Source organism: Antedon mediterranea, chromosome 7 (genome assembly GCF_964355755.1).
Source record: "Antedon mediterranea chromosome 7, ecAntMedi1.1, whole genome shotgun sequence".
NCBI classification, from domain to species: Eukaryota; Metazoa; Echinodermata; class Crinoidea; order Comatulida; family Antedonidae; genus Antedon; species Antedon mediterranea.
The window spans coordinates 19,559,922-19,587,678 of NC_092676.1; the positions used below are offsets into that span (position 1 = coordinate 19,559,922).

Here is a 27,757-nt window from a genome sequence, read left to right on the forward strand (position 1 = left end):
ACATTATCTTCACTTCATCAAACTGCCTTGTAAACTAACGCAATTCAAACCGTTATCAATCCGGTATTTGATTTAATAGTACTGTATACACAATTTTTGTACATTTTGTTTCACTCAAACGTTGTTTTAGTCAGTTAGCAGATATGCTATTTCGGGGCCTTTGTTTCCAATGGCTACGTCAGCTGACCAATCAGAGTAGTTTTTTATGTTGACTTTTACTTTTGCGCCAATCACAAGAGACGTTTAATTAGGTCAAGGGGAACGAACTTTCACCACACAAGTGAGCGAGCTTGATTGTTCGACGTTGAGCGCATGTTTACGAACGATATATAGGCAGTCTAGTCGAGAGCGTTCATAGGAAAGTATCTTCTCTGGCCTCAAACACATTTGCTCGGTGGATATAAAGCTTGTTTATTTAACAATTTGGAAAATAACACGTAAGTATTTCAGAATTTTAATACAAAAACGTTTTCAGCTGTTAGCAATTGCGAAGATATCGTTTCTATAAAATAACCCAGGCCGGTATGTTTACCATGCTGCCTCGATCGATTGGCACTTGCTCAGTCGAGTCTATCGTCTGATGCGGTGTGTTTCGCTGGTGGTAGTATTTGCGGTTGGATATTTTGTGCAATATCCTTGGTGTTATTATATATATCAGAATCTTAAAGGTTATCTATTTAAAATACATTTCGTTTTAGGTTTTCTTTTGATTACTTAAATTAATTCGTAACTCAGGTTAGATGAATAAAAAATAGACACACTTTGCCTGGTGTGTGCACCATCCATCATGCTTTTCAAATTTAAATGGGAAATCCCCTAATACATGGTTGGCGCGGCACCGTTTGTTCCTCGCGTTCTTTATAATTCAATGCTCGATATTTATACATAATATATACATATTTTGTACAGTTTTATTAAAATTATGTTTCTTAATCAATATGGCCATATATATTTTATTGCTTCTTCATGTAAAAACGAGGGCAGGTTAATGAACCCAACTTAAAGTAGGTCTAGTTTATTTACAATTAATAAGTCAATGATTATAAAGGTAAATTAAATATATTGGAGTAAGTTCATTGTAAACAAAGATTGCTATTAGATGAGCAGGTAGATCAAACATAAACCCAGTAATATTAAATTGTATGATGGTTTATACTCTGTTTTAGTATTTTTTAATGTAATGCATACAGCACCACATATCCAGTATATTGTAATATATATCAGCACCTCCTACACTGTATACAGTACTGTAATGAATAATACCACAATAGAAAACATAACCTGTATTAATAGTATTAATATCAATGAAAATACAGCAATATATTTTTATTTCTTTTTTTTTTTAGACAAAGAAATAACACAACATTTAAAAAAATAAGCCTTTGTTATATTGCTTCCTAAATTGTGCAGGCATCATTTCTTCTATGATAAAAAAAAAGATGACAATGTCAGTTCATTGACATGCATTTATGTAGACATACAAGTTTATTTATTTAAGTTTATTATTTATACTGTATTATATTTAAACAAAATAAACAATGGTAAAGATATGATATAAAGAGGTTACAATTGAATTTGTTTGATAGCCTTGGATTAAATGAAACATTAACATTAATGTTGCAGAAGATCCTCTGTACCAGGATACATTGAGCACAGATGGATGAATGTCGTTTGTTTTAATTGACTGATTGATTGAAAATAATGAGTCAACTTTTAGAACCTTCTATTTTATCCAAGAACATGTATAAACAGATTTTTAAATAGTGTATTAATTTGACAGCATTGGTCCTCTCATTTCGGGTAGTGTTAGCATCCAAGAGGATGTTCCTTGCACTAAAATGTATGTCATACCACTGTGTATTTAATACAGTACATCCTTTCTAACCTTATGTGACAAAACAAAATGTGATGTGCCCATATATGGACATTATGATGTCATATCACTACTATATTTGGGTACATCACATTTTTTTAAACTAGTTTGATAGTGCAGACAGAGCTTAAGAAATATCTTGATTAAAAATGTGTATCATCCCACTGTCTGTGTATTTAGTATATCCTTTCTGAAGCCTTGTCAACACTATCAAACCTTATGTGACTAAATATGTGACTACCATATTTGGGAATATCATTACCATATTTTGGCACATCACACTTATAGTTGTCAAACTAGTTTGATAGTGTAGGCAGAGCTTAAGAAATATCTTGATTAAAAAAAACGCAGGTGGTTGGCCAACATCTGCTTGATAATCCAATAAGAACTATTGTATTTTAACATTCCAAGTGTAACAATGCAAAAATATTAAGTAAACACTTTTGAACAATAGCCCAACATATTTATTACAAAAATAAGATATTTAGTATTATGGAATTTAACCTACGCTACAGAAGATGGAAAATAAATATTTTGTGTTGTAAATTGTTTACTGTTGATGTACTGTAAGTGTAAGTTGAGAGAGAGCAATGATGAAAATAGTTCATTCTTATATAGCGCATATAAGCAAGCTCTCAATGCGCTGAACATAAATTAAAATAGACGAGAAGTACCAATAATTTAAATTAATGAAAAACTTGTTTGAAAAGGAAAGACTTCAACTGGGTCTTGAAAGAGTTTAGCGTAGGTAGCACACTCACTGTTGCATTGAAATTGGTAATATGGTGTAATGGTAATAGGATGTAGAACTAGTACAGTACTAGTGAGGTATGGGTTCAAGATCTATCTGAGTCAGTGCCATATGGTTTGTATCATGAGGCAAGATAGGTTACTCTTGTTGCCTCATCCTTCGGATGGGGCATAAAGCCGTTGGTCCTGTGTACATACAATGCAGGTTCATGATAAAGAACTCAGTACACTATATTCAAAATGAGTACAGATCTTCTCTCAGTGCACTTATCAAGGGGGAGGGGGTGTCCTTTGGTATTCTACTGAAGACTGTCGTTTCCAACCATTTTCTTTCATAAGTGTCTGGGTATCATTTGTGGCGTCTAATATTGCTATTTACTGTCGTTTCCAACCATTTTCTTTCATAAGTATCTGTACTTTGTACTCAATATCTACTTTACATACAATTTTGAAAATAAATTAATAACTTAAGTTCAAAGGTTGAAGAGTAACTGTACACATGTATGATTCCTTTGTCTTCATGACACTCAAAGAAACCGATATCTTATGAATATAAATTGGTAGAAGGACGACTGAAATGGACTGAGATGCCTTTATCACTTAGTTTGAAATAGTAAATCGTTTTTATCTTTCCAGATTTATATAATATTTGTTCAATCCTTCACATATATCCTTGGTGGTTGTTGCGGGGTTCAAATCCTCTACGAGGTCTGTTTTTGGACAACTCCATTCCCAATGATTTTGTTTTTTTGAGCATGATTCATCTTTATATTAGTTATACACACCTTTTAATATAATTTATTAATTATATTTGACACAATTTTGTTTCATGCATTTTATTGAATTGAACTGGATAATATAAATTGGATATAAAAATAATATTTTATAAATAAGCTGTTGTATATTTAATCGTACATTGAGCATATAGTCTGATCAATGACATTATTTCTTCTATGTTCTTGTGGCAGTCAAAAGGTACAATGCAGTCTGCAATAGACACTAAAATAGAAAAAACCATATATTAGTGCAAGACGGTCTGCCACGAAAGAATAGGTAGAGATCTTTATGAATAAATGGATTAACACCTTGAACAATATAGGTTGATTTATATAGATTCAGTCACTTAAAAAGAATAATAGAGAGATTCACACTTTATTAGATCACAGATTATTGGAATTAATCAATTGACAAAGGATGTAATTGTACTTCTGGGTAGGGGTTAGTGAGCACTCGTTTCACATATTTAAAGTTCAGTATTCCACCCAGCCTAACTAAAGCTCAATCCTGACGTACCAGGGTTGTACTCCATTCCCAATCCCATAATGTTTAATATCCATCCTTATGAGCTTCTTGCTGTTAAATGTTTTTAGTAAGTAAAAAATAAATGGTATTTATTTAAAGGTTTAAATATGAAAAATGCATAAATGCCATACAACTTAATTAAGTAATTTGACTCACTAGTCACAGCGCAATGGACTTCCAAACTGTCGCCTGTGATTGGTCAACTCACTTGCTTTGCGCCTACGCCATTGCGTTGCGGTGGAGGCGAAACTTTACTAGGCTACTTTCCAAAAGTAGGACTTTACTAGGTATTTGCTGTACAACTTTATTAACGGCCTTTTTAGTTCTTGTCTACTAAGAGCGTCTGTGGAATTTTATTATAATGTTTTGTTTGATTTGTTTTGCTTGTATTGCAGCTTTTGGTCCTATAAGGTGCAAATTTTATTCATTAATAAATTTTTCCCATCAACCAATAAATACAAATGTTCATGCCTGTGGAAGTTCTTAACAATCGGGATTTTTATGAATATTTCCGTAGAAACTCACACGTATGCCTTATTTCCACAGAAACTCACGTACACCCCATTACAGTACGTCATCACCGTATCTATAGATAGATAGGTTATCATGTTGTCCGGTTCAAACAGGCTAGATAAATTACTTGGAAGTAAAAGTGTAAATAAGTTTGTTTGTCTAGTTCTAAATATTATTTTTAGAATCATTGTGCTTTAAAAAATGGAAAGTCACAATTGACCTGTTTGAAGATGTCAACATACAGTGTTTAAAAAAAATGAAATTTATAGCAATTGCATATTGCAATGTCATGGTATTTTGAAATTTATAGGTACAAATTAGATAAAACCATCACTACCCATTAACACTTACTATACTAAACACAGTTAGTCAGACTATTATAATCTTTCAATGTACAGTATATTTCCATATTCTCCCTCCCAACTTTTTCACTCAATTCTATCCCTCTTCTCCCCTCCCCTGAATAACTTGTATCCTTGTTACCTCCCACATTCTTCCTGTATACTCAGATGCTAGTAGTAAAACTAGTACACATTTATTGGAGATGCACTGTACTTTTAGAGAAAAAGGTTATTAATGCTAACTGCCAATTTGAATAATTTTAATTGCCATCTCTATTGATGTGTTCCATTTTTAGTATGAAATTGGGACAAGACCAAATAATGGTAGAATATTTTAATTATTTAGTTCATTACAGATCTAGTGTACAACCATATTGTAGGTTACATTTTTTAGATCAATAATTTTGGATTCTATACAAAAGGATTATTGGTTTTCCAAGGTTGCTAACCTATTACAAAATTGCTGATATATGGGTTAATTTAAAATAAAAAGATAATTGAATTTTGAACAATGGTAGGATAAATTTACAGTATCTAAAATAATTAAAAGGTTGGAGAATTGGTAACGTAACAAAAGGTGTGTGGTATGGTACTTTTGAAAAACATTAGAATGAGGCACATATGACCTACACCCACATATAGACCAGTCTGGTAACTGAAAGTTTGCCCACTTTGTTGGGCTGTGACTTTTATTTTACTTCATTCATAGAAATTCCTAATTCCAGAAAAATACTATATAAAGATAAAACTTTTCCATTCATCCATTGTAAACATTTTTAGTCCAAATTTGGTAGAAAGCAATGGTTAAAGTAGGTTATTATTATAGCATTTCAATGAATTGTTTGTCCCTTGGTACACTACTGGTTTAACCCTACCCTTTAATAAACCTAGTGGGTACAGAGGACACAAACTTTGTCTTAGTTTCTGAAAAGGCCATGGTCGCATATAAGGAAATACAATTCAAATATGAATTTTCAACAAGTTATTAAACACATCCCAAGTACTGTACTTGGAAAGAATATCTTGGATATTCTTTGTGTTAGAGTTTATCAACCCTTAACGAGATGTTAAAACTGTTTAATGCTATATGTGATGTATTGTCTACCCAAGGTCTAATAGCGCTTACAATATATCCGTATATATTTTATTTCATTTTTTTCATATCAGGAAGAAACAATAATATTAAATTAGTAAATATATTTTTTCAAGTATTGATTCTAAACCATAATTGCATTTTTATAGGTCTTTGTTCATGTTATAATGTCATTAATGTTCTACATTGTGTGTCCAAGATTCTTATTGTTACTTTACAGTTCCAATTCCGAGACTAATACTGCAAGTATTATTTCAGTAAACTTACACGGAGTTCCAAACAACTTTGGTGTGGAGTAATATTTCTTGTTTTCCAGAATTTTCGTATTCTATTCTGAATTATGTTTTTATAAAAATTTGGGATTTTTGGCCTAACAAGTTTATGAAAGAGTTCTGTTCAGAAAATCTTGTATTAACAATGAATAGGATTAGGGCCAAATCAATTTAAAAGAGTTTACCTATATCCACTTACTATAATAACCACATTTCCACACTAAATTCCCTTAAGAAAACAGTTTTTAATTTATAAACTCTAGGTAAGTGCTGTTCTGTCACCCAAAGAAAACCCTACACTTTAGACCCAAGCATGCTACACCTCCTTGCTTTAACACTGGAATAGTATAGAGTGTCATTTTCAGCTAAAAAAACATTCATTTGTCTTTTAAGTAACCATAATATGTTCTATGTTGCCCCACATTCAAATAGTCACTCACTCTTTCCTCTTTGCTATACATTTTGAACTATAATTAAATTTTAAACCAGAATTCGTTGTTGATCTATTATTGATAGAAAGTGAAAAAGTAGATTGTAGATTTTGCCGTAAGCAAACTTTAAGCTGTCCACTCCATCTACTGTACGTCTGTACACATCACTGATGCAGATTTTAATTGTATATGCTTTAAGGTTAATTGACGAAGCTTCCTTCCCTTTAACCTACAAAAATCGCATCTAATTTGTTTCTAAGTTTAAGTTGAATTTGTAATTGAAATCTACAAATGCCTTTCAGTCATGTACCTTGAGATAAGCCATTTTGCCAGCAGGCTGGTTGACCGAGTCAATCTCTTCTGGTTGTCCGAGAGAGGCAACATGGAGCACAACAATTTTTCCTGGTCAGTTAGTGTTGTCTCAAATGACATTTGCAAAAGTTTAGGATTCATCAGAAGATTCTTAGGTCGTTCAACTTTTTATATTTCTTCGTGTTGTACTCCAAACTTATATACATGTATGTACATTGTTCAATCTTTTTTACTGTTTGTTGAGAGAATAGAATTCATTATGGAATCTCCCCAGTAATACCCACAAGATCTTAATTTTTGCAGCCAATCACAATGCATTATTCATAAGTGTCATAGGATGGTATTGTGATGGGTAACCCCCTTCTACAGTATAATCATCACAAATGTCTGGAGGTTTTTCATTTATTAATCTATATCTTTCATTCCTCGCCCTTGAATGTGATTATTATATAATCTGTTGGATTAGACACAGATTTTTAACTGAATGTCATGTTTTTTTTTTTATTTCTTGTTGATACTCGACTGTTGTTGGCCTGGTACTGTATGCATAGATGAAACTTTAGGAACATAGAAACATTTTTTTTTAATTTCACACTCAGCCTTTATCAAATTTTCGAGCTTCGCAAGAAATGTTTTTACTATAAAAGTATTTTTTAAATTTTTTTCATAACAACAACAATTGGAAGAATTGTTTTTCCATCGAAACTGTGTGTGTAAATGGTAACTTCAATACAAAAACTTTTTTTTTTGCGCCTTGTATTGCAAAATTGTAACGCTGTATGATAAGAATTAATAGGCTTTTAGTAAATTAATCAGCATGTCCTCTTATTTTAAAGCTCTTTGTATACATTGGAAACGCTGGTAATTTACCAAAGATGACAAACCTAGCAGATTGATAACCAAGTTGAGAGTCCAATTAAAGCCTGACCGACTGATAGGAAAAAACCTTACTACTATAGTTCATATAGAGTGGCTTGTGTGAGTAAGCTAGGCCAAATTGCAATAGCAAGCTGCTTGCTGAGATAACTTGCATCAGTTCACGGTGTGTTTGTTCTTGAACTTCTCACCCGGCTGGCCGTTTTGCTGGTCAAAGTGCATTCGGAGATGGTTTGTGTCCTTTTATTGTGTGATAGGTGATCTTCAGTTTAAATTTCTCAATTTGTTTATCTCCGGCAACAAAGTTTAATTATCCTCTTTCAACTTTAATATCCAGAATTTTATGGACTGCATATTTTGTCCAAGACCATACAATGATGTACTTTAGGAAGTTAGTCTGCAAAATATCAAGATAAGAGGTAATAAGTTTGTTTGGTTGAAATGTATCAATTTGTCGCATCGCTCAATGCTGGAAAAGAGTTTATTATCCTTTTCCAACTTTAATATCCAAAATATTATGGATACATTTGATTATTTGCTTATGATGATCTATTGGTTAGCTTTTTGGTTGTTCAATAAATACCATGAACCTATATTACAATGCATACATAAGGAGATAAAAATGGCTATTTCTTTACTTTATTTGTATTTGAATATTGTTATATAATTGATTGATTGATTGATATTATAATGTCAAAATCCCCTTAATATCACACATTATTATATGTTATACTGTGCTTTTCACCATAGTACAAAGAAGAACTAAAAACTTGATAATAATGATGATGATGTCACTATTTATACCTGATTAGCTATTACAAACACGACCCATTGTAGGTTAACTATACAATTTCATTTTCTCATCTAGTTTTCTAATATTAACAGCTTTGTCAATACACTCAATCGTGAACCACAACCTACAGCAAACACCACAGTTACATCAGTCATGGTAAATAGGCCATGCGTGCTATGTAACCTGCGGTGTGAGGTTAAGTGTACCGGTTGTGTGTTTCAATCTTTGTTTAATTAGTACTGTATGTATGCCCTGCTTGATCGGCAATTACTTTTTAATTGATCTGATGTGATAAATTGTCTTTTTAGTATACGATTGTTAATTATTAATTGCATATATAATAGTTCACCAAGAGTAGAGCAAAGGATGTTTCAATATTGTTAGTAGGGCCTATGTTTTATTATTACAAATCACTGATTAAATAGTAAGTTTGCAAGTTTTGCCCCGTCAATATTATTATATAATACATAATATCTTATGTCTAGAAAATTATGGTTTTACATTAGAAAAAAAGAAGAAAACTTTAGTAGTTAACGTATTGCAATTGTCATGCTGTAATATTTTCATGAAACCTTGTCGCAATATTATTAGCCTCATAGCCCCAGGGTAACTATGTACGATTCAAACTTATCGTGATCAACCAAATTAAGAGATAAATTATACTGCAAAAAAAAGACAGATAAAGCATTAAAATTCATGAATTCTCCACGATGTCGCAACACCTTCGCTATTCATCAACAGAAGTGATTTGATAGGCCAAGCATGTTCCCCTCAACTTAAACAGAGAAAATGCAGTTATATTTATTGTTATTATTATTATTAATTTATATAAATTTCCTTTAATATGGAATTAGAAATTTAGCTGAGTTGTTAAGACTTTCATAGAGAAAGACCTATCTCTGATAAGTTCACATCCCACTCAGCTGTATTAAACTGTTGTCCATTATTGCAACACTTTAACTACTGTACACCATGGAGTTGTTTAGCCGAGTGGTAAGGACACTTTACTTTCATACAGAGAGACCCGAGTTCAATTCCCAACAACTCCCAGTCTGCTCAGCTGTAAATGGGTACCTGGTTGAAAATACTAGGCAGGATAAGCCAGCGTGGAAAGGAACTGGTCACCCTACCACAGAATGCCGAGGCTTAGTAAAAATGAATATGGCACTTAGGTTCCTCCATGGCTACACTTTAAAGGTTCATCAGTTTGAGCATTACTTTTAACTTTAAGTTGATTAACAGTGATATAATAATGATTAAAAAGTTTCATTATGAGATAAAGGTTTAATCTTGAAGCACTCTACATAGGCAAAAACCACATTATATTCCTAAAAAATATTTGTGCCATACAGGCTTTCAAAAGCTGTGATGAATTGAAATGACTGGTCCGTTTGCACACAATATATTCTTGTGTACACAAATTTCCTTTGTATTCTGTACTAATTATAGAATAACCAAAGGTCCTTAGAATTTCCCAATCAAGTAGTCTAGTAGTCAACAAGTTTTGTTGATCTGTTTTGAGTGCATACTGGGTAGGTGGATTTAGAGGGTGTTGGGGGAGTGTTGTTGGGATGAGCCAGCTCGTTCCTTTTTCTTTGAAATAAAGGGGCTTTCAGTAATGTATACTCCTTGCCATCATACATATTAACATTGCTGATGATTCTCATTTAGCCATCCTTACGGACAGCCCTGCAAATAAATTATTCCAAATCCGCCCACTGCCACATTGTATGTTAATCCGTTTCACACTTGATAGAAGATCAAAAGCAAGTTTAATCTGAACAATTACCATATGTTTCATAACAATGACTGGGATTAATTTAAATTATTCTATTTATCTCTTATTAATTCATAGAGCTTTAACTACAAATTGAATGTATTAAATATTAAGTACATAGATACTGTAGTTTAAGTGAGTTAATTTTTGCTCGGTCAGAACATCAGATGGCAGTACGAAGATAAGGAGATGAAGTTGATAATGATAGGTAAATAGGCCACGAATGAGGTTAAATATTAGTGTGTCAATGTATGTTAATGCTTGGAGCGGTTCATCAAGGAAGGGGAATCAGAATGGTAATACGCTTAAGGGGGTTTCAGTATTGACGCTGAAATTATCAAGTATGATTGGTGAGAGTTTGAAGAGGTTAAACTGTTTGAATTTGGGTCAATTAGATCCTGATACTTTGGAAATGTTGCTTAAAATAACAATGGAATCATTTTCAAGCACCTTGATATTACAACTGACATTAGAGACAATAGGAAAATGCTTCGTTTTGTTTATTTTAATGATTAGATGAAAGAAGATAGCCTGATGATATTGTTTTTTCTTCGGTAGTACACATTGTGACTCTTGCACAAGTCTTATATAATGATTTACACATTCAGGCTGCTTAATTAATGAAAGTATTAATAGTACATTAAACAACAAAATGGTATCAAAGTGCATGTTTTTATTGCGAAGGAAAAAACAGATTTCGATTTATGTGATCACATAAATGTATATTAATGCGAGAGTAAAGGTTTTTTTCTTTAAGAAATACGTACATACTCGGCTATAGCATGGCAAAGGGATTGAAAATCTGAAAAGTTGTCCAGTCTTTGATAGCAAATACAACCATACTCAGGGGTTTGGGTGGAGTTGAATGAATACGTTATAAACATGAGATAAATTATTAAAAATTAGAAATTGACATTTATTTATGAGTTAATATTAGTATATACACAAACCTAAATTGTAGACTAGACATGTAACTCGTCACTTTGACGAGTTTGGTTATCCGCCGCGCAAGTGGTGCAACATTAACATTAAGGGGATAGGTTGAGGACAAAAGGAAGTGTTCACGTTGGCATTATGATCTGAACTGAAGAATATGATATGTTGTTATTGCTGAATTTTATTATTTAAATTCATATATAGTATACACAGTATATTCTGTATCCATATCACATACAGTGACATACAGTGTAGAATAGGTGAAATTACGGGACCTGCTATTTATTGCAATTTTTAACATGTTGACGGTTTTAAAATAAAACGCGAAGGTAGCAATTCCGAAAGGAAATTATCTCAGCAACAACGTATTAGCGTGTAGAAGAAATTTGAATACGTGAAATATTGATGCGCGCTCTTTTAAATGTAATGAATTATGACGCAAAAGATGAAAATACGACCTTTTTCATTTAACTGGCCATATGATGACGTCACAACATCCGATTGGCAACATTTTTTCATAATTTCGTATCTACAATCCAATAGCTTCCAGAAAAAGTTTTAATCGTGATTATCACATTTTATTCTTACGAGCTATAACAGATTAAAATTTACTGTAAAGATGAAATTGATGCCACACGTGATTTAAATTTTTAGGCATGATGACGTCAAAAAAATTAAAATATTTTTAACTCATGCGAAAGATAGTTGATTGACCTAGACAATATCAAAATCAGGGTGAAAATGGAAAACGAATAGGTGGAGATGCGCTCTATTCAATGTGATGAGTTATGACGAAAGATACAAAAATCCTAAATTTTTTATTCGCGTGGCCATACGATGACGTCACAATGTCCGGTTAGCCATATTAATAGCTGATCCGATATCTACAACTCATCTACTTCCAGAATATGTCATCCACAAAAAGTTGACCGTCTAGTTTAGAAATTACGACTGTTTAAAAAAAGGCATATTTTAAACGAATTTTTTAACCTTTTCATAAAAAACGCGCGCAAATTGTCCAATTCGACGTGCTCGTATGACGTATCTTTAAGTCGAAATTGTTTAAAATTTGGTAAAATTGCTAGAAAAGGCTGGAAAAACATAAATCACGCGAAAAAAATACGTTTTCAATGCTACGTGCGCACCGCACACGTAAAAATGTGCGCACGCGTGGGAATTTTTGACATGCTTAAAACGACATAAAACGCGTAGAAAGTTGATTATTAATTAATTTTGCGCATTTTGAAATTTTAAATACGCGTGCGCGCGTAACTTTGTGTAAAACACGCAATTTTTTTTCAACAGAAAGTTAGCGCGTGATATAAATTAAACTTTTGCAAAGTTTCACTTTAAAATGTTATTTGGTTTTCGACATATGTTAGATACGAGAAAATCGTTAAATCGCGCGTACGTCACGTTGCGCAATTGTAAACATCATGAAAAGCTTCGCTTGACGACGTTACATAAATGTCAAAATGTTAACATAGTTACCGAAATGTTATGTTTGCGAGTTTTAGAGAAAAGCGTTACACAAAAATCATACAGAAAGAAAGAAGAAGAATAAAAAGTTGATGATGATGATGATTTCGTACAATCACAAGAGGTTATCCTGCAACTTCGTTGCGGATAACCAAAAAAAACGTTCTGTCATGGATCACCTTACAAAAATACTAATGTTTAAAAATTAGCCTTTTGCTTAATCATGGTTTAGGTATAAAAACATTTAATTTACTTTACATGTTTGTATAAAAATAACTAAATAAAATAAAATTAAATGAGTGTACAATAATTCAATAATTTAATTTAAAATTATAAAAAAATGTACTATATTTTCTATAATTTTCACATATCTTTAATGTATTTAAAGTTTCATTAAACTTAATTTACCTTAAATAAAACTTAATTGTGAGGATTATGATTATTGTAATGGCTGAGGTAATCTTTTGTTATCATAGCAAATACTGTCTGCTCTGTCCAGATTAATCTAAGCTCAGTATCTCATCAGTCAATCAACTATTGCTGGTAGCATTAGGCCACTTTGTTATTAAAGAGATTATTAGCAACATTACTGAACTTGACTACTGCAATAACTAGTTACGCTTTTGAAATATATAGTGAATAACAGTACCAGTCTTCCATTTAACTAAGTTTAAAGATTTATCCTCACAACCCAATTGGCAGTTGCCAAAGGAGGATCCAGAAAATTGTTCATGGAAAACAGGAAGCAAGTGTCCACTATAGGATAAGAAGATGTTAGGATTGGTTGAATAACCCTATCTTAACTCTTGTTGCCTCGTCTTTCTGATGGGACAATGGTCCTATATACATCTATATGGAAATGGTGATGTTGTCACTACCATATTTGGTCATTACTACCATATTTAGGCACATCACACTTTTTTGTCAAACTAGTTAATGATAGTGTAGACAAAGCTTAATTCCATTAATATTGATACTATAATTAGTAGGTAAAGGTGGCTATAGCCTTCAAAGACCCTTGCTGGGGAGTTTGAGATGGTCGTTGTAATCATTGGATCCATCAGGATGCAATATTAGGAGAGGATTATAGGGATCTTAAAAAGTTATGCAAAATTGTTGGAAATCACTTTAAAAGATTATTCGTTCACAGTGTATGATGATAACGCAACAGTTTTCAACTCGACCTACATTGCCATTTTCATCTACAATTACAAAGTTCCACCATTTCACATAATCGCTTTGATACTATAAATGCACCTGAAAATATTCCTATAGAGTGTGAATATATGCTAAGGCCAAGCTGAGCTTACAGCTAGCTATGGTCCATTTATCTCCACGCTTTAAGACATGGCATGAAATACTGCTGTAAATTGCTACCTAGGAACATACATGAATCAGGTCGAACATGATAGGTCATGTAGGCGGCAAAAGTGACTTATTTTAGTATGATTCTGACACAAGCTGTAAGCCACATTGATGAAGAACGTTGATCCATCCATATTTTATTTATAGCATTTCTAGGAATGATACATACTGTATGTAGACACCCAGTTTATGTTGTTATATAATAGTAACTACAGCACTAGCTGTGGGTTTTATTTTCAGTTCTGTTTAATAAGCCAATTTTGGTCATGGCCATTTTCTACCTGTATTAATAACTTCTCAGTTAATAATATAACATACAGGTATTAACGATCCATGTGAAGATACCTTATTGTATTTTCATGTCCACACAGTAGCTATTAAAGTATTAGGTTCAGTAAAACTAGAATTCCCTACAAAGTCATGGCCATATTCTACCAGTAATGCGTAACAAGTATCACAGTTGGGCCCAATTCACCATCAGTTACAGTACTTAACAAATAATACCAGCATATGTAACTAGATAGGAGAATGACACTGCGAACGTGACTGTAATACTCTCATCTATGTCCCTGACTGCAAACTGAACTATTTTTACTATTGAAATCAGATATAGGTCTATTTTTATATTGAAAATAGAATTATAATGTCCATTTTACTACTTGCTGAAAAAACAGTTTTACTTCTACAGTATGTGATTGCTGAAATCGACTGAACGATGTCAACACCTGGAATGGCATTCATTAGAATCCAAGAATCCAGATCCAAGAAAAGAGATATAGTAATTCCTTAATGACAATTACTGCATTGTATCCAGTGGATGCTAAGCATCTTTTTTTTTGCTCGATAAAGATTTTTGTTTCCGTTTTTAGGAGATGGAAACATAAGATGGTATGATGGGATTGGATGTTAGTTACTTTGATAACCTATCTTATAAAAATGTACATGTATGTCCTAGCAATGGATGTTGCAGCTTTTTTCCTCTTCCCACCCTCTTTCCAAGTGGGTATGACCTACTGTAATTTACTAGCAATGGTGGGTGTGGCTAGCTCCCAGCAATGTTAGGTGTGGTCTTTCCTTAGCAATGCATGCTTGAAGGAATCTTTACTCAGCAAAATCACTATTATCATCATCATCGTTCGAATTATAATTATATGTGCTTATATTTTAATATTAAATTACCTATCGACATTGATGATGAATTGGTTATAGCTATAGATAATTAGATGATTTTCTCTTTACAGTGGCCCTGACTTCAGACTGAACTTCATTATGGTACACTTTAATCACATGATTTCTTCATAAACTCATCAACATTAGCGTTTATTTATTCAACCTTGTTTTTTTTTTACAAGTCCTATATAGAAATCTCTCAAATTATTCGTTTTCATTGCATTGTGCGAAAGACCTTGGAAGTATGTGAACAGCCATTTGAGTCGGCTTCTTCATGTGCAAAACAGAAAAATGAAATTAATGTGATTTTAATGTAAAATTTAGTCAATACATTTTATGTATTTACTCTAACCTTGGGCACAGCCACTAAGTTAATTTATTTATAATATTCATGTCATGACAAACTGGTAGCTATATACTGCATATTAATTTCATGTTGTAATCAGGAACTATGTACCTATATAGTAACAATACCTTTCAAGGACTAAATATAAATTGTGTGTCTTGTTTCCTTGTGGTAGAATTAAGGTTTACAGGCTCACGATAAATATTGCTTGGCTATTTAAATTCCAGAGGCGGATCCAGGATTTTGAAATAGGGGGGGGCGTAGGTTTGCGAGCGAAGCGAGCAAACACTGGCTGGGGGCCAGGGGGCCGCCAAGGGCCCCCGGTCGGGGTCCAGGGGCCGAAGGCCCCTGGAAATTTTGGCGTTCTAGCGCATTGTAAGTCGTTTAAAACGATTTACAAACAATTCATAATGTCATTTACCAAACACTCTAAAGCTCGCAAATTACGACATGTGGAACATGCAGCTGATACTTACCTAGGGTACCAAAGCAAGCTAACAACTTGCCTGTACTTTACATCTAAATTTTTACAACGCGACGATGTTTTTCAGCTTTTATATAAGCATAAACTTGTCCTAGCCTAGGCCGGTATTATTTTCTTACACGCGCGCCGGGTCGATCGCGGTGACGTCCATCCATCCATCATCCATGCGCATGCAGCTAAAGTAAAATGACGTCACGTTAAAGCGGGTCATCACAGAGTCTCATGCATATTAATGAAGCAAACTTGCTGAGAGTGTTTTCACCACGCAACACATGCGACGCGAGATTTATCGAAACTCCGAGCCATCGACTGACGATCATGTTTTTGACAATTAAAATCACGGCATATTCAACGACCTGGTTTAAACGATCGTTTAACAATTAGCGGTCCGGCTCGATCATCATTACATTATATTTAGTGATTTGAAAAAAACAAAACACCCCTTTTGTCATCGCGATTTGTTTATGAGACTCATCGACGGAAAAGCAAATAAAACACTACAAGGCCCGGTCATGAAATGCTGCATGCAGCATTGTTAATATTTTAATAGTAATATGTTTTAATAAAATATAGGCCTAACGGGATAATTTTCATAGGCACTACAGTCCTAGCCTTTGTTTTTATTGTATTTAATAAATGGGCGCGTAGTGTAGCACTGACCATGTGACTTCATAAACTCTATTGATCGTCGGAGGTACGTACCGCTACTCTACAACGGGAGTGACGATCACAAAGGATGCCGACCTGCTTAGTAAAACGCGACCAAGCTCACCACGTGGTTTTGATCAACTTGCTCCTTTTAGTTTTACACTTAACTGTGAATGATCGTTGGTAAAGCTAGAGATTGATAGTACACAAAGGATGTCAACGTACATGCTTGGTGAAATGCGATCAAGCTGACGATGTGCTCCGACGTACTATTTTCACTATGAAAATGACCGTCGAAACGATAGGTGTTTTTAAAATCTATTTAATTTAAAAAAAAAAAAAAATCTTTAAAAAATAGGGGGGGCGTACGCCCCACACGCCCCCCGCTAGATCCGCCACTGAATTCTATAATCCCAATAATCTCAAACCAACCCACCTTCTCCTCAATGGTAGTTGTATAAAAATATATATCTACATTAGGCTTAAATATTGTGTTGCATTCTGCCATTCCAAAAATTTCCAGAAAATTACAAAAAATAAATAAAATAAAAAGTGTGAAAAACAACCAAAACTACAATGCAGTTTTGTTGTGTATTTATCGAGAGACTAACTTGTTTAGAAATTGAGACAAGCTTTTCAATTTTGTTTAAAAAAATCTGTATAATTATAACAGCAAATATATGTAGACCATTCAATAATTATTATGTTTTTCTGTATAATAAGAGATGATGAGGTTATTCTTTCATGACAATGTAAAATACAATTAGATAATTATCGATTCTCAAGAGAATTCAGATGAGATAACTTGTACTTTAACGTATTTCACGCTTTATTATCGTGCGGAGGTCGGACCACGAGACTTACTACTTCAAGCGCATCTCTGAAGAAGCATTTAAAGCACATTTTGGCATAACAAGTGCGTTTTATTTCCATTTAAACGGTCTCCGGTTACAATTTATTCTTAACTACTGTATAATTCTGTGTTAACTAATGCACAGTACCGCGGTCACTCACCTCTAGCTAGCAAATATTTCTATTGATTTCCATTATGAATCTATACATTCTGGTGTGTTATTGATAGTGAATATTAACACCTTTTCCAAGCAAGTTGTTTGTGTAAACGTTAGCACACTTTTTACAAAGCGTGAATGCTAAACATTACAGACAGTCGTGTTGTTTTAAAGTAAAAGTTGGTTCAACCAACTTTTCACTTCAGATTAAATTTCTAAAGAATTATTCAAAAAAATGTTTTAAACATTTCTTTCTTGGTAGCCAGAATACCTGATTATGACAAAATATAAGATTTTTGCCGAAAATAATGGTTTTCAGAAACGTAGATTTTTACGTTTTGAATCTTTTTCGAAAATTCCCAGTTGACACAATGGTCTTGACTATTTAAAAAAAGAACATATTTTTTATTTAGATAAATTAATGAAATTGTAAACAGAATATAGTGTAGTGCAATAAAATAAGTTACTATCTTGTACAAGAGAGGATCTGAAAACCTAAAGTAATAAAATATACAGCCATATTACAAGTAAACAATAATAATAATTAATTAATATCATAATTTAAACTATGACCAATTGATAGAAAAATTAGAAAATTATCTGTTTGGTAGGCATTCAAATATTGTATCAATTGCAACTTCGACCACCTTCGAGAAAAGTTGTCAAACATTTTATCACCGGTAATTCATTTGATTACAAAGATTAGCTCTTAAATAAAGTCATTACCAAATCTTAAATTAACACCTTTATCGACTCATTATTTTAAATCTTGACAGGATAGTATAAACTTTATTATTTTGGCTGAACATAAACTATTCTTAATTTTCTGTTACCGGTATTTATATCTTAGAAACATATAGTGACTCAAGTCTCTGCTTATAAGGAAAATCCGTAGATCTAGGAAAGGATTTCCTTCTGATTAGACAACGGAAGTAACACCTTGATCAAATGTTGTATAATAAAGAAATGGTTTATTAACACCCATTAGTCAGCCTTACCTGTCTCCTACTGAAATATAGAACGATATCCTAATGAGACATAGTACCGGCATTATTTTTTCTGACACGCTCATTTCGAGCAAGTTGTATGTTATAAGTTTTGACAGACTGTTGAATATTTTCATTGAGATACAGTTTGCTAGTTAAACCAGGTTGAACAAGTCACTCAACAATTTTCATTTGTCTTTCAGAGTATTCAGGCTTTATTGCAATGCCATCATCACCTCCGAAGTGTGCGTGTCCGGAACAACCAAAGGAAAATAGTATCCTCTTTTCATTGTTATCAACACCACCAGCAGAAGACCATACTAGTAAAGAGACGTCAGTTGCGTACCCAACAACACAGCTCGTAGACTCCATACTTAAACGTACATCACGGTTACAACCTCCCGTTGTTGTGGCACTACGGTACCCAGAATTAGTATGCCAGCAAGCAGCTCAACTTCTTTTAAAAACTGTAGATTTCGTTAAAGCCTTACCATCATGCAGCTGTTTAAGTTCAAAAGATCGTGCGCTTCTTTTGAAGCACTGCTGGGCGGAACTCTTGTTAATAAGCATGACCAAATATCGATTCCGATTTGAAATTATTGAGTATATATTATGCTGCGATTGTGCAAACACCACAGACTCGTGCTGTGAAATGTCCAACGAGAGTATTGTGATGAAGTGTCTAGCAGCACTTCAAGGCATTCCAACAAAATCGGACATTCAATTGATGGACAGTTTTTTCACCCGATGCGAAACGATGGAACTTGACGATAAAGAATATGCATTTCTACAGTCAGCAATTTTGTTTAATCCAGGTATGTTATATAATTATCTTTTAAATGTTTAGTGTCAGAGCATGGAGCAACTGCTCAATGGTTTATGAGATACCTTTTGTTATAATCTAACTTCTTTCCATGTTTGAGATCATAATGAGAATTGCATAAAGAAAAAGATAGCAAAACGGGCAACTATTCAGAAATACTTCTTTAAGTTGGTCTACAATTTTCGGTTTTCTTAAAAGTCTAATTTTCAAATTGCATACAGTAGACATGAATTTCTTATTCTACTGCAGTAATAACATTTTATTTACTTTGAAGCTTTTTTTCTGGGTAAATCATAATATTGTGATTGCCTCATAAACTTCTACATTGAATAAAAATGGTACATTATTACAGTAAAGATAATAGAGTAACTGCGGTTTAATAATTTATAACATGATCTCCAGAAGAAGGTTTGACTCTACATAAAATTTTAGTGCGTCGTCAACACGATCAATTTCTGGAGACCAACAAAAGATTGAGATCATCATCTTTCTGAACAAAGTAATAATGTTATTTGAAAGCAACTTTATATTCTCACAATGATTCCCATAGCTCTTGCCATGTATATCGATTATTATGGCGTCAGACAGCAATGTGTTATCAGTTTAAAAGATAATACATGAATTGTGTATGTATGTTTTTTTTTTTTTTTTTAAGTACAGTACACATACTCCATAAATGTATACATATATGTGATTTTTTTTAAACGATATGTGAGGTAAAAAGATATTTGGATGGATGGCAAGAGGAATATAACTGAAAAGTAGAGTGGCAACGTCAAAGCTTGAGAAAAATAAGCTAGGTGGTCAAAGAAGGTAACATAGCCTGGGTAGAAGACATTTAGGCTACTAGACCACCTCAACATACCCTTTGATTTTATCATGTACAGTATAGGAGATATTTATTTTTACTGCTTATTATCAGGCTAATCTCTTTTATCTCACACTTTATCAGAGATAGCTGATAAATGTTACAAACAAGATTACATCTTGCAAACTCATCTACTGTACACTGTAATTTCCTGGTACAAATATTGTTATACGTATTTCAATACTTATCTCCGAGGTTTGAATTTCATATTCAATATAGATAGCTATTCTTTTTTTTTCTTATAGGATAGTACAATTCGTAGAATACTAATGTCCTAATATATTAGATTTTTAATTATACTATAGATTCCCTTAGTTTTAAAATCTCCCTTCCGGGTATACGGGGTCACATGCACTGTATCTAATTAATGAGATGTACCGCTTTGTTATTTTACCGTACCGCGCTTGCCGAACAATGATAACGTTGAATGCTTCATCAGATCGCAATGAATATTGTTAGATGTTTTGCAATGACCTGGCCTGTATTTTCCATCTCAAGGTCATTGCCACTTGTAAATTAGATGGAAAGCATTTGATGTGCGGTCATGCATGGTGGCTACGTTTAGTCAGACCCCGACAGCTGGGCATTGAAAAACTGTCTGGAAAATGTTTCATAATAATATTTAAAATACACATCATTTAAAAATTTACAAATCATCATTACCATATAGACATTTATTCGTTTATTAATTAATCAATCGTTAACCATATATTTTATAATTAAAGCTGTACTTTTATGAATTTGAAATGTTGTATAGTTACATATATCTATAAGCTGCAATGGCAAACCAATTTTACTCTATTTCCTCCAAATAACAAGAACGATACTTGCACCATTTTTGCGGTGGGACACCTTCTAATTCTCCTAAAGTGTTAAGTCTATGTTAGAAAAGTGTTTTCCTACGAAACAGGTTTTTTTAAACCAATTTCTTTGAAACGGTTAAGCATCATTTGTCAAAGATAACGTTTTATATGAATTATACAGTCAACCTACAGTACTATAATATAACACCGTCAAGGCTTCTTGGTCTGTTAAAAGTCCAATAAAATATAAACACTTCATGATACGTTTGTGCTACAGCAGAATTCAGCACTTGATGTACACCATTTTTTTGATAAATATAGAACACTATTTGTATTTCACAAATAAAAATATAACAAACTATTATAGCTATCAGTAATACAAACCAATTGAGGAATATTTCTTTAATTAATTATAGTGTTCTAAAGATTTATGTAATCTGTTGTCTAGACCAGATTACTGTGGGCTTGGATATGAATCATTAACTACCCATTAAACATAGGTACTAGTAGTATTAATTTATGAAGGACACCAACAATTATACCTTATTGTGTCATAATATAATCAGTGAATCTTTGTTGGTAATAAGAATAATAATAACAATAATTAATTTATTATAATCGCATATAAGACTCTTGTAGAAGACAGGAAACAAACAAAATTGTTTATAAATCAAATGCTTGTTGGAAAGGAAATATAGGATGTGTAATATACTTGGTAACAGATAGATATGGTAACATTCAAAATTGCCCAGTATGAAAACTGAAAATATGAATGAAAACATGAAAATAAAATACTAATATCTAAATATTGAATATACTTTATTATTCTCTGGATTGTGGCATATTTTGTCTAGGCATTGAATTAGGGAATGTACATGAATCAGACATATCAATTAAATTTGAATTGTATTTGATGAGTGAGATCTCAATGCGTATTTCCTGTACTGCACTTTGACATTGTGAATGTGGCATTGAACTGTCTATGAAATACAGGGCAAAATTAGTTTAATGTTACTATTGATTTTTAGATATTATTTGAAATATTAATCTCAATAAAACAAATTAATACAAAAAAAGTTTTGGGAAAATGATATGCATCACTACGATGAAATGTAATACCTTTACTAAAAATATATTATGTATTGTTTGCTTTCTGGTTAAACCGTTTATAGTGGGCCATGAGGAATTGTGAACATATTGACGTCACACTCGATCTAGTATGGTGAATGGTGTAGCTCAAAAACAAATTGATACTATTGTAGTGTAGATTGAATCTTGAAAGGATTGCTATGCTCATAGCCTCTTGATTAAAGGCAGAGACATGTGGATGTTTTTCCAGTCACCTATAGATGTTTTTACTCGGAATTCTTACAACAAACATTTATCACTACATGCATTGCTATAATTAGGATGAAATTAAACATTATTGGGCACGTTTCAAGGACATAATGTCATTTTTTTTAGATTTTTGACTGCCTGTATGTTTTTTAGTAGCTAGTTTGACCACATTGTATGTTGTAGCTACAGTACATTGTAGCCGACTAAACATTTGTATGTGCGTGTGTCTCTTTCTCTCCCCACAGCAACCTGCTCCAGATTATTTTATAAAAATTGTATAGAAAATAAGAAACATAATGCAATAAGATTTTTACAATATAAATTTAGAATGTTTATACGATAAGAATGGGAATAGATATATTATTATTATTCATAGTTTTACAGAAAAGCCCCAAATTAATTGTGCTATCAGAAGATACATAAATTGTTTATTCATTAATAATATCGCGTTATTAAATTGAGGTTTTAGTACAATTCATTTATTGATTATTAGTTTAATAACTTTAAAGTATACTTTGTTATTGCCGAGGATCTGAAGGGTATGACCTTGATAAATACAATCTAGTTCAACTTCATTTACATAATACTGATTATAATTTATTTTGATAGTACAGTTAACTCTATACAATATAGAACCTCTCATTATAACAAAGTGCAATTTGGCGCTTCACAATTATACTTTGAATTACAAAATAATTTTATATTTGCAAAGAATGCTTATTAGTAATACAATGTATAATTTTGTGGTCTTTTTACATTTTCTAGACTGTAAAATTGTTATTTTGTTCATCTCAAACATGTAGAGAAAATGCTATAAAAAAGATATCTCGAATAGTCCTTGGTTTAATTCAGTAAACTAGTACAAAATCTCTCTACACTCTACAGTCCACCTTTATTTTTCTACCACCAAAAGTGGAGGAGGACAGATTGACTTGTAAAATCAACCCTAAATACATTAACAGTAATAACAGACACTGTTCTGCATATTTCCATTTTTTAACTCGCACCTAAAAATAACAACTTTATACTGGAATGTTTGTATGCCTTTGTTGTGTACAATATGAATAGAATTTATCATTGTCGCAAATAATTATTAAAGGTAATGACGCAACGGGAATATATTGCTGTTTATTTTTGTCATTGACACAAAAACCAACTTTAATGACACATACCACATACAATAAAAAAATATTTGTAATCTAGACAAGATGCATAAATAGATGCAAACTATATAATGATGAAGTGTGAAGGTATTATTGCCATTGACACAGAAAACATATCTGAAAAATGTGGAAGTCCTAGAAAAATATAGCAGCTCTCACATCGCCTATCAAACTCTAGTATTTAAGACATACCGGATTGTCAGCACCTGTATCTTGTATGCTGTGTCCCCGTCAGTGTGTTATATACTAGGTTATCCCCCAGATCACTAGAGTGGCGTTCCTACAGTACCTCTAGAATTCTACCATCTTACTTTAAAATTGTTCTCATTGATGTATATAAATGAGTATTTGGTATATATGTCTCAAGGTGCCATGCAATTCTAGGATACTCAATTCAAATCCATTTGATTTTTCTCATTGCTAAAAATATAAAGTCACTACCTATAACCTCATAAAACAAGAAATATTTCTTACAAAAAACGCCGCGTAACTTTTTGACTGGACAGTTGTAAGAACAGTCTTCATTAATCTAATATAATAGGTCGGCCAATCAAAACGCAAGTGAACAATTGGGACTTTACTTGTGATTTATGTCATTGGCCTGTCAGCACAGTCGTTTCTTTCTAGAATTAAACGCACAAACTTGTATTGGGAATAATCCCGGAATAATGTATGTTTATGTGGTTATTACTATCGCATTTAGGTATTGATAATACAGTAATAATAATATGGCTTTTGAATATATAATTACTGTCTGTAGAATAACATTTATACATTCGGTTCGCGATGAAAAGTTATATGAATGGATTTGTAATAGGTATTTATAATAATAGTATATGGGTTGTATTATTGCTAAGCTATCACCAAATCGCGTTATAACATTATTTCTCAGGGTTTTTTGCACCATTGATCAATACCAAACGCGTATCGGTATTATAGTTTTTAATGAATCATTACATTAATAAAAATACCCAATTAAATCAATCGCGTCAGTCCAATTCCGACTTAGGTTTCGATCACATAGTTCTGTGTCTACACTGTCCCAACTAGTTTAACAAAAAAAGTGTGATGTGCCCAAATATGGTAGTGATATGCCCGAATATCGTAGTGATATGACATCGTCATGTCTATATAATATGGGCACATCATATTTAGTTTGATAGTATAGACAGAGCATAAGGATTATATTAAAAAAATGTTTTCTTACATTTTGAACGGAAGTATTTATTTGTTTATAAGCCCAATTTTCCAGTCTTAATTTTACATTTTGAAAAAAAATATTTATTTTTTTATAAGCCAAATTTTCCAGTCTTAATTTTACATTTTGAAAAAAAAAAGGATTTTATTTGTTGATAAGCCCTATTGTGCAGTCTTATTTTACATTTTGAACGAAAGTATTTATTTGTTGATAAGCCCAATTTTGAAGTCTTATTTTACATTTTAAACGAAAGTATTTATTTGTTGATATGCCGAATTTTCCAGTTTAATAATAATGACCCCTTCCACAGTGCTTATACCATATACATTTTACATGATATTGACCGTGGGTTCTTTACGCCTCTGATGCATTTGTTTTTATTGTACCTTTTTAATAAATTATTATATGTTTAGGCCTAATCACACCAAATTTAATGAAACGGTCAGATTCCGATTTCAATTGAACGAAAGTAGTACTGTATTTATTATTCATTGATAAGCCAAGGGTCCCATGGCGTTAGCCGATATCTTGAGCATTTGACTCATGTAACACAAATCATTCTTCAAAATCTAAAGAAAGAACCTCACACGTCTTTTTTGTGAGTGATACACTATGGATATGCCCACGGAAATAATATGTGGACATTGCAAACAATCATAGGCCTACAGTAACAAACATAACATGGCTAATAAGCATAGCATTCAGGCTTGCTTGTTTTTTAGTGGATTTTTATTTACTTTAGCATGTAGAATAAAACTAGTAACAGTGGCTATATTAATAATTATACTGATTATCCTTGATGTTATCGCGTCTAATAATAAAATATTCTGTTGTTGATAAGCCCAATTTTTCAGCCTTGATTTTACATTTTGAACGAAAGTATTTATTTGTTGATAAGCCCAATTTTGCAGTCTTAATAATGACCCTTCCACAGTGCATTTTATTTGATATTGACCGAGTGTTTTTACGCCTCTATAGCCACTGATCAATACAATAATTAATGTACTTTTTTAAATGAATATTGAAATGTTTCAACATACCCAATTCAAAAAACCAATGTATCATTGCAACCCAACTATGGGATGAATTCACGACTTGGTGGGAAAAAATTTCAAAAAACAAAGATTAACCTTGATAAGACATCCATATTATTTGGTTACAATACAGAAAATCATGATATGCTATTACATTTATGTATTTTGTTGATTAAGAAAATTATATTTAGCGAGTCCAACTAATAAAATCGGAATGATCAATTAATTGAACATTTACAGCATAAGGCCCATACACTAGGACGATAACGATCGACGATAAATAGACAAATGTGCATTTTTAATACATAAACCAAAAGAAATATAAACAATTCCTTTGATGAAAATTATATTTTCACACGTCCCAACCAAACGACGTCATGATTAGTAAGACCAATAATATCGTGACAATACAGCGATTTTATTGTTTATATTTATCATGACGTCATTTGATTGGAATTTGAAAAACATTATTTTTATCAAAGACAGCATAAATGATTATCCTATAGGTCTAGAACGAAAACCTTTCTAATTTCTTTTGGTTTATGTAAAAAAAATGCATGCTATATATTTATCGTCCGTCGTTATTGTCATAGTGTAATTGGGCCTTTATACAAAAAAAATAAATTGATTACGAAGTTACATGTCATTTTCACCTATCACCAAAAAACTAACCTTTTCAACACTAATTGTTACGAAGCCAATTTATATTATATATTTCATTAAAACTGAACTTTACGGTAAATGAAGAGTAAGTATCAGTTAATATGAATAATATAACTAGTAGGTCTATGAACTTGCGTCCAGACACAGAACTGTGACATTACTATCATAAATGTTGAAACCACTTATAAAACCTTTTTTTAAAGAAAATATAATTGTGTTAGGAGAACTAATAAACAAATAGATACAAACCTTTTTCTGGATTAATTAATGGAGCAGGCGTTCCTAATAATCTGCTGCTGCTACCTAGACTGATTGTTCACGTTCTGACGATAATTTATTGGACCCCCCCCCCCCCCCATGGCATCTGATAACCAAAAAAAAATTTACCAGGACTGTTTCAATGATTTAATATCTGACGGCGTATTATTATAACATTGGCCTAGATTGACAGTCAAAAGAAAGTCATTGTAAATACCTCCCTTTATGTTGACAGAGCCAAAATAAAGTTTTTACCATTATCGAATGATTATTTGACAGTGACTTATTATAATACCGGCCTGGTTGACAGCAAAAACGAAGTTATTATTTATTGAACAAGATTTTACAGATTTCCGTCTACATCTCAATAATACTGTATTATCAGCAAAGGCTTTCATATAGACTCTCTTCTCCCAGACGTTTTTTGGGTCCAGCATCTACCTATAAATTATAGTCGAGTTTCCAAATTCACAAAACTGTCAGCCTTAGATACTAAAGCTACCGCTATGAAACAGCTTATTAATGAATGTGTCCTCCTGGGACATAGCTGGCTAGAGCCGCGGCGCGAAAAACTTGGTTAGCACAATATGATTTGACCAATCACAAGTGATCGTTCATCTTGTTTGCACTGCATCTATGTCATTGCATTGTGTCTCTAGTGGAAACCAAACTCACCATTACATTCGTTCTATATTACATTATTCGATTTAGAACTATTGATATTTTTTTATATGATACTTGTAGTCGTTTTAAAATATACTTTAGATATTTTTTGATGACATACAAAAAGCCTTAATGTTTGATAGTCAATGAATGCATTCTCTGTCGCCAACTTCTCATATAAAACCTGGT

The 27,757-nt window shown here is 32.5% G+C and overlaps 1 protein-coding gene across 1 annotated transcript in view; it reads left to right on the forward strand.

The window, feature by feature from the left end:
* The first annotated feature begins 283 nt into the window (after nt 1–283).
* The window catches only part of LOC140055049 (nuclear receptor subfamily 0 group B member 1-like), a 58,763-nt gene continuing 31,289 nt past the window's right edge, over nt 284–27,757 (forward strand). The window contains exons 1-2 of the mRNA XM_072100220.1: nt 284–437; nt 18,961–19,572. Coding sequence (XP_071956321.1) covers nt 18,981–19,572 — 592 coding nt within the window. The 5' untranslated portion in view covers nt 284–437; nt 18,961–18,980. The remainder of the gene's footprint in view (nt 438–18,960; nt 19,573–27,757) is intronic.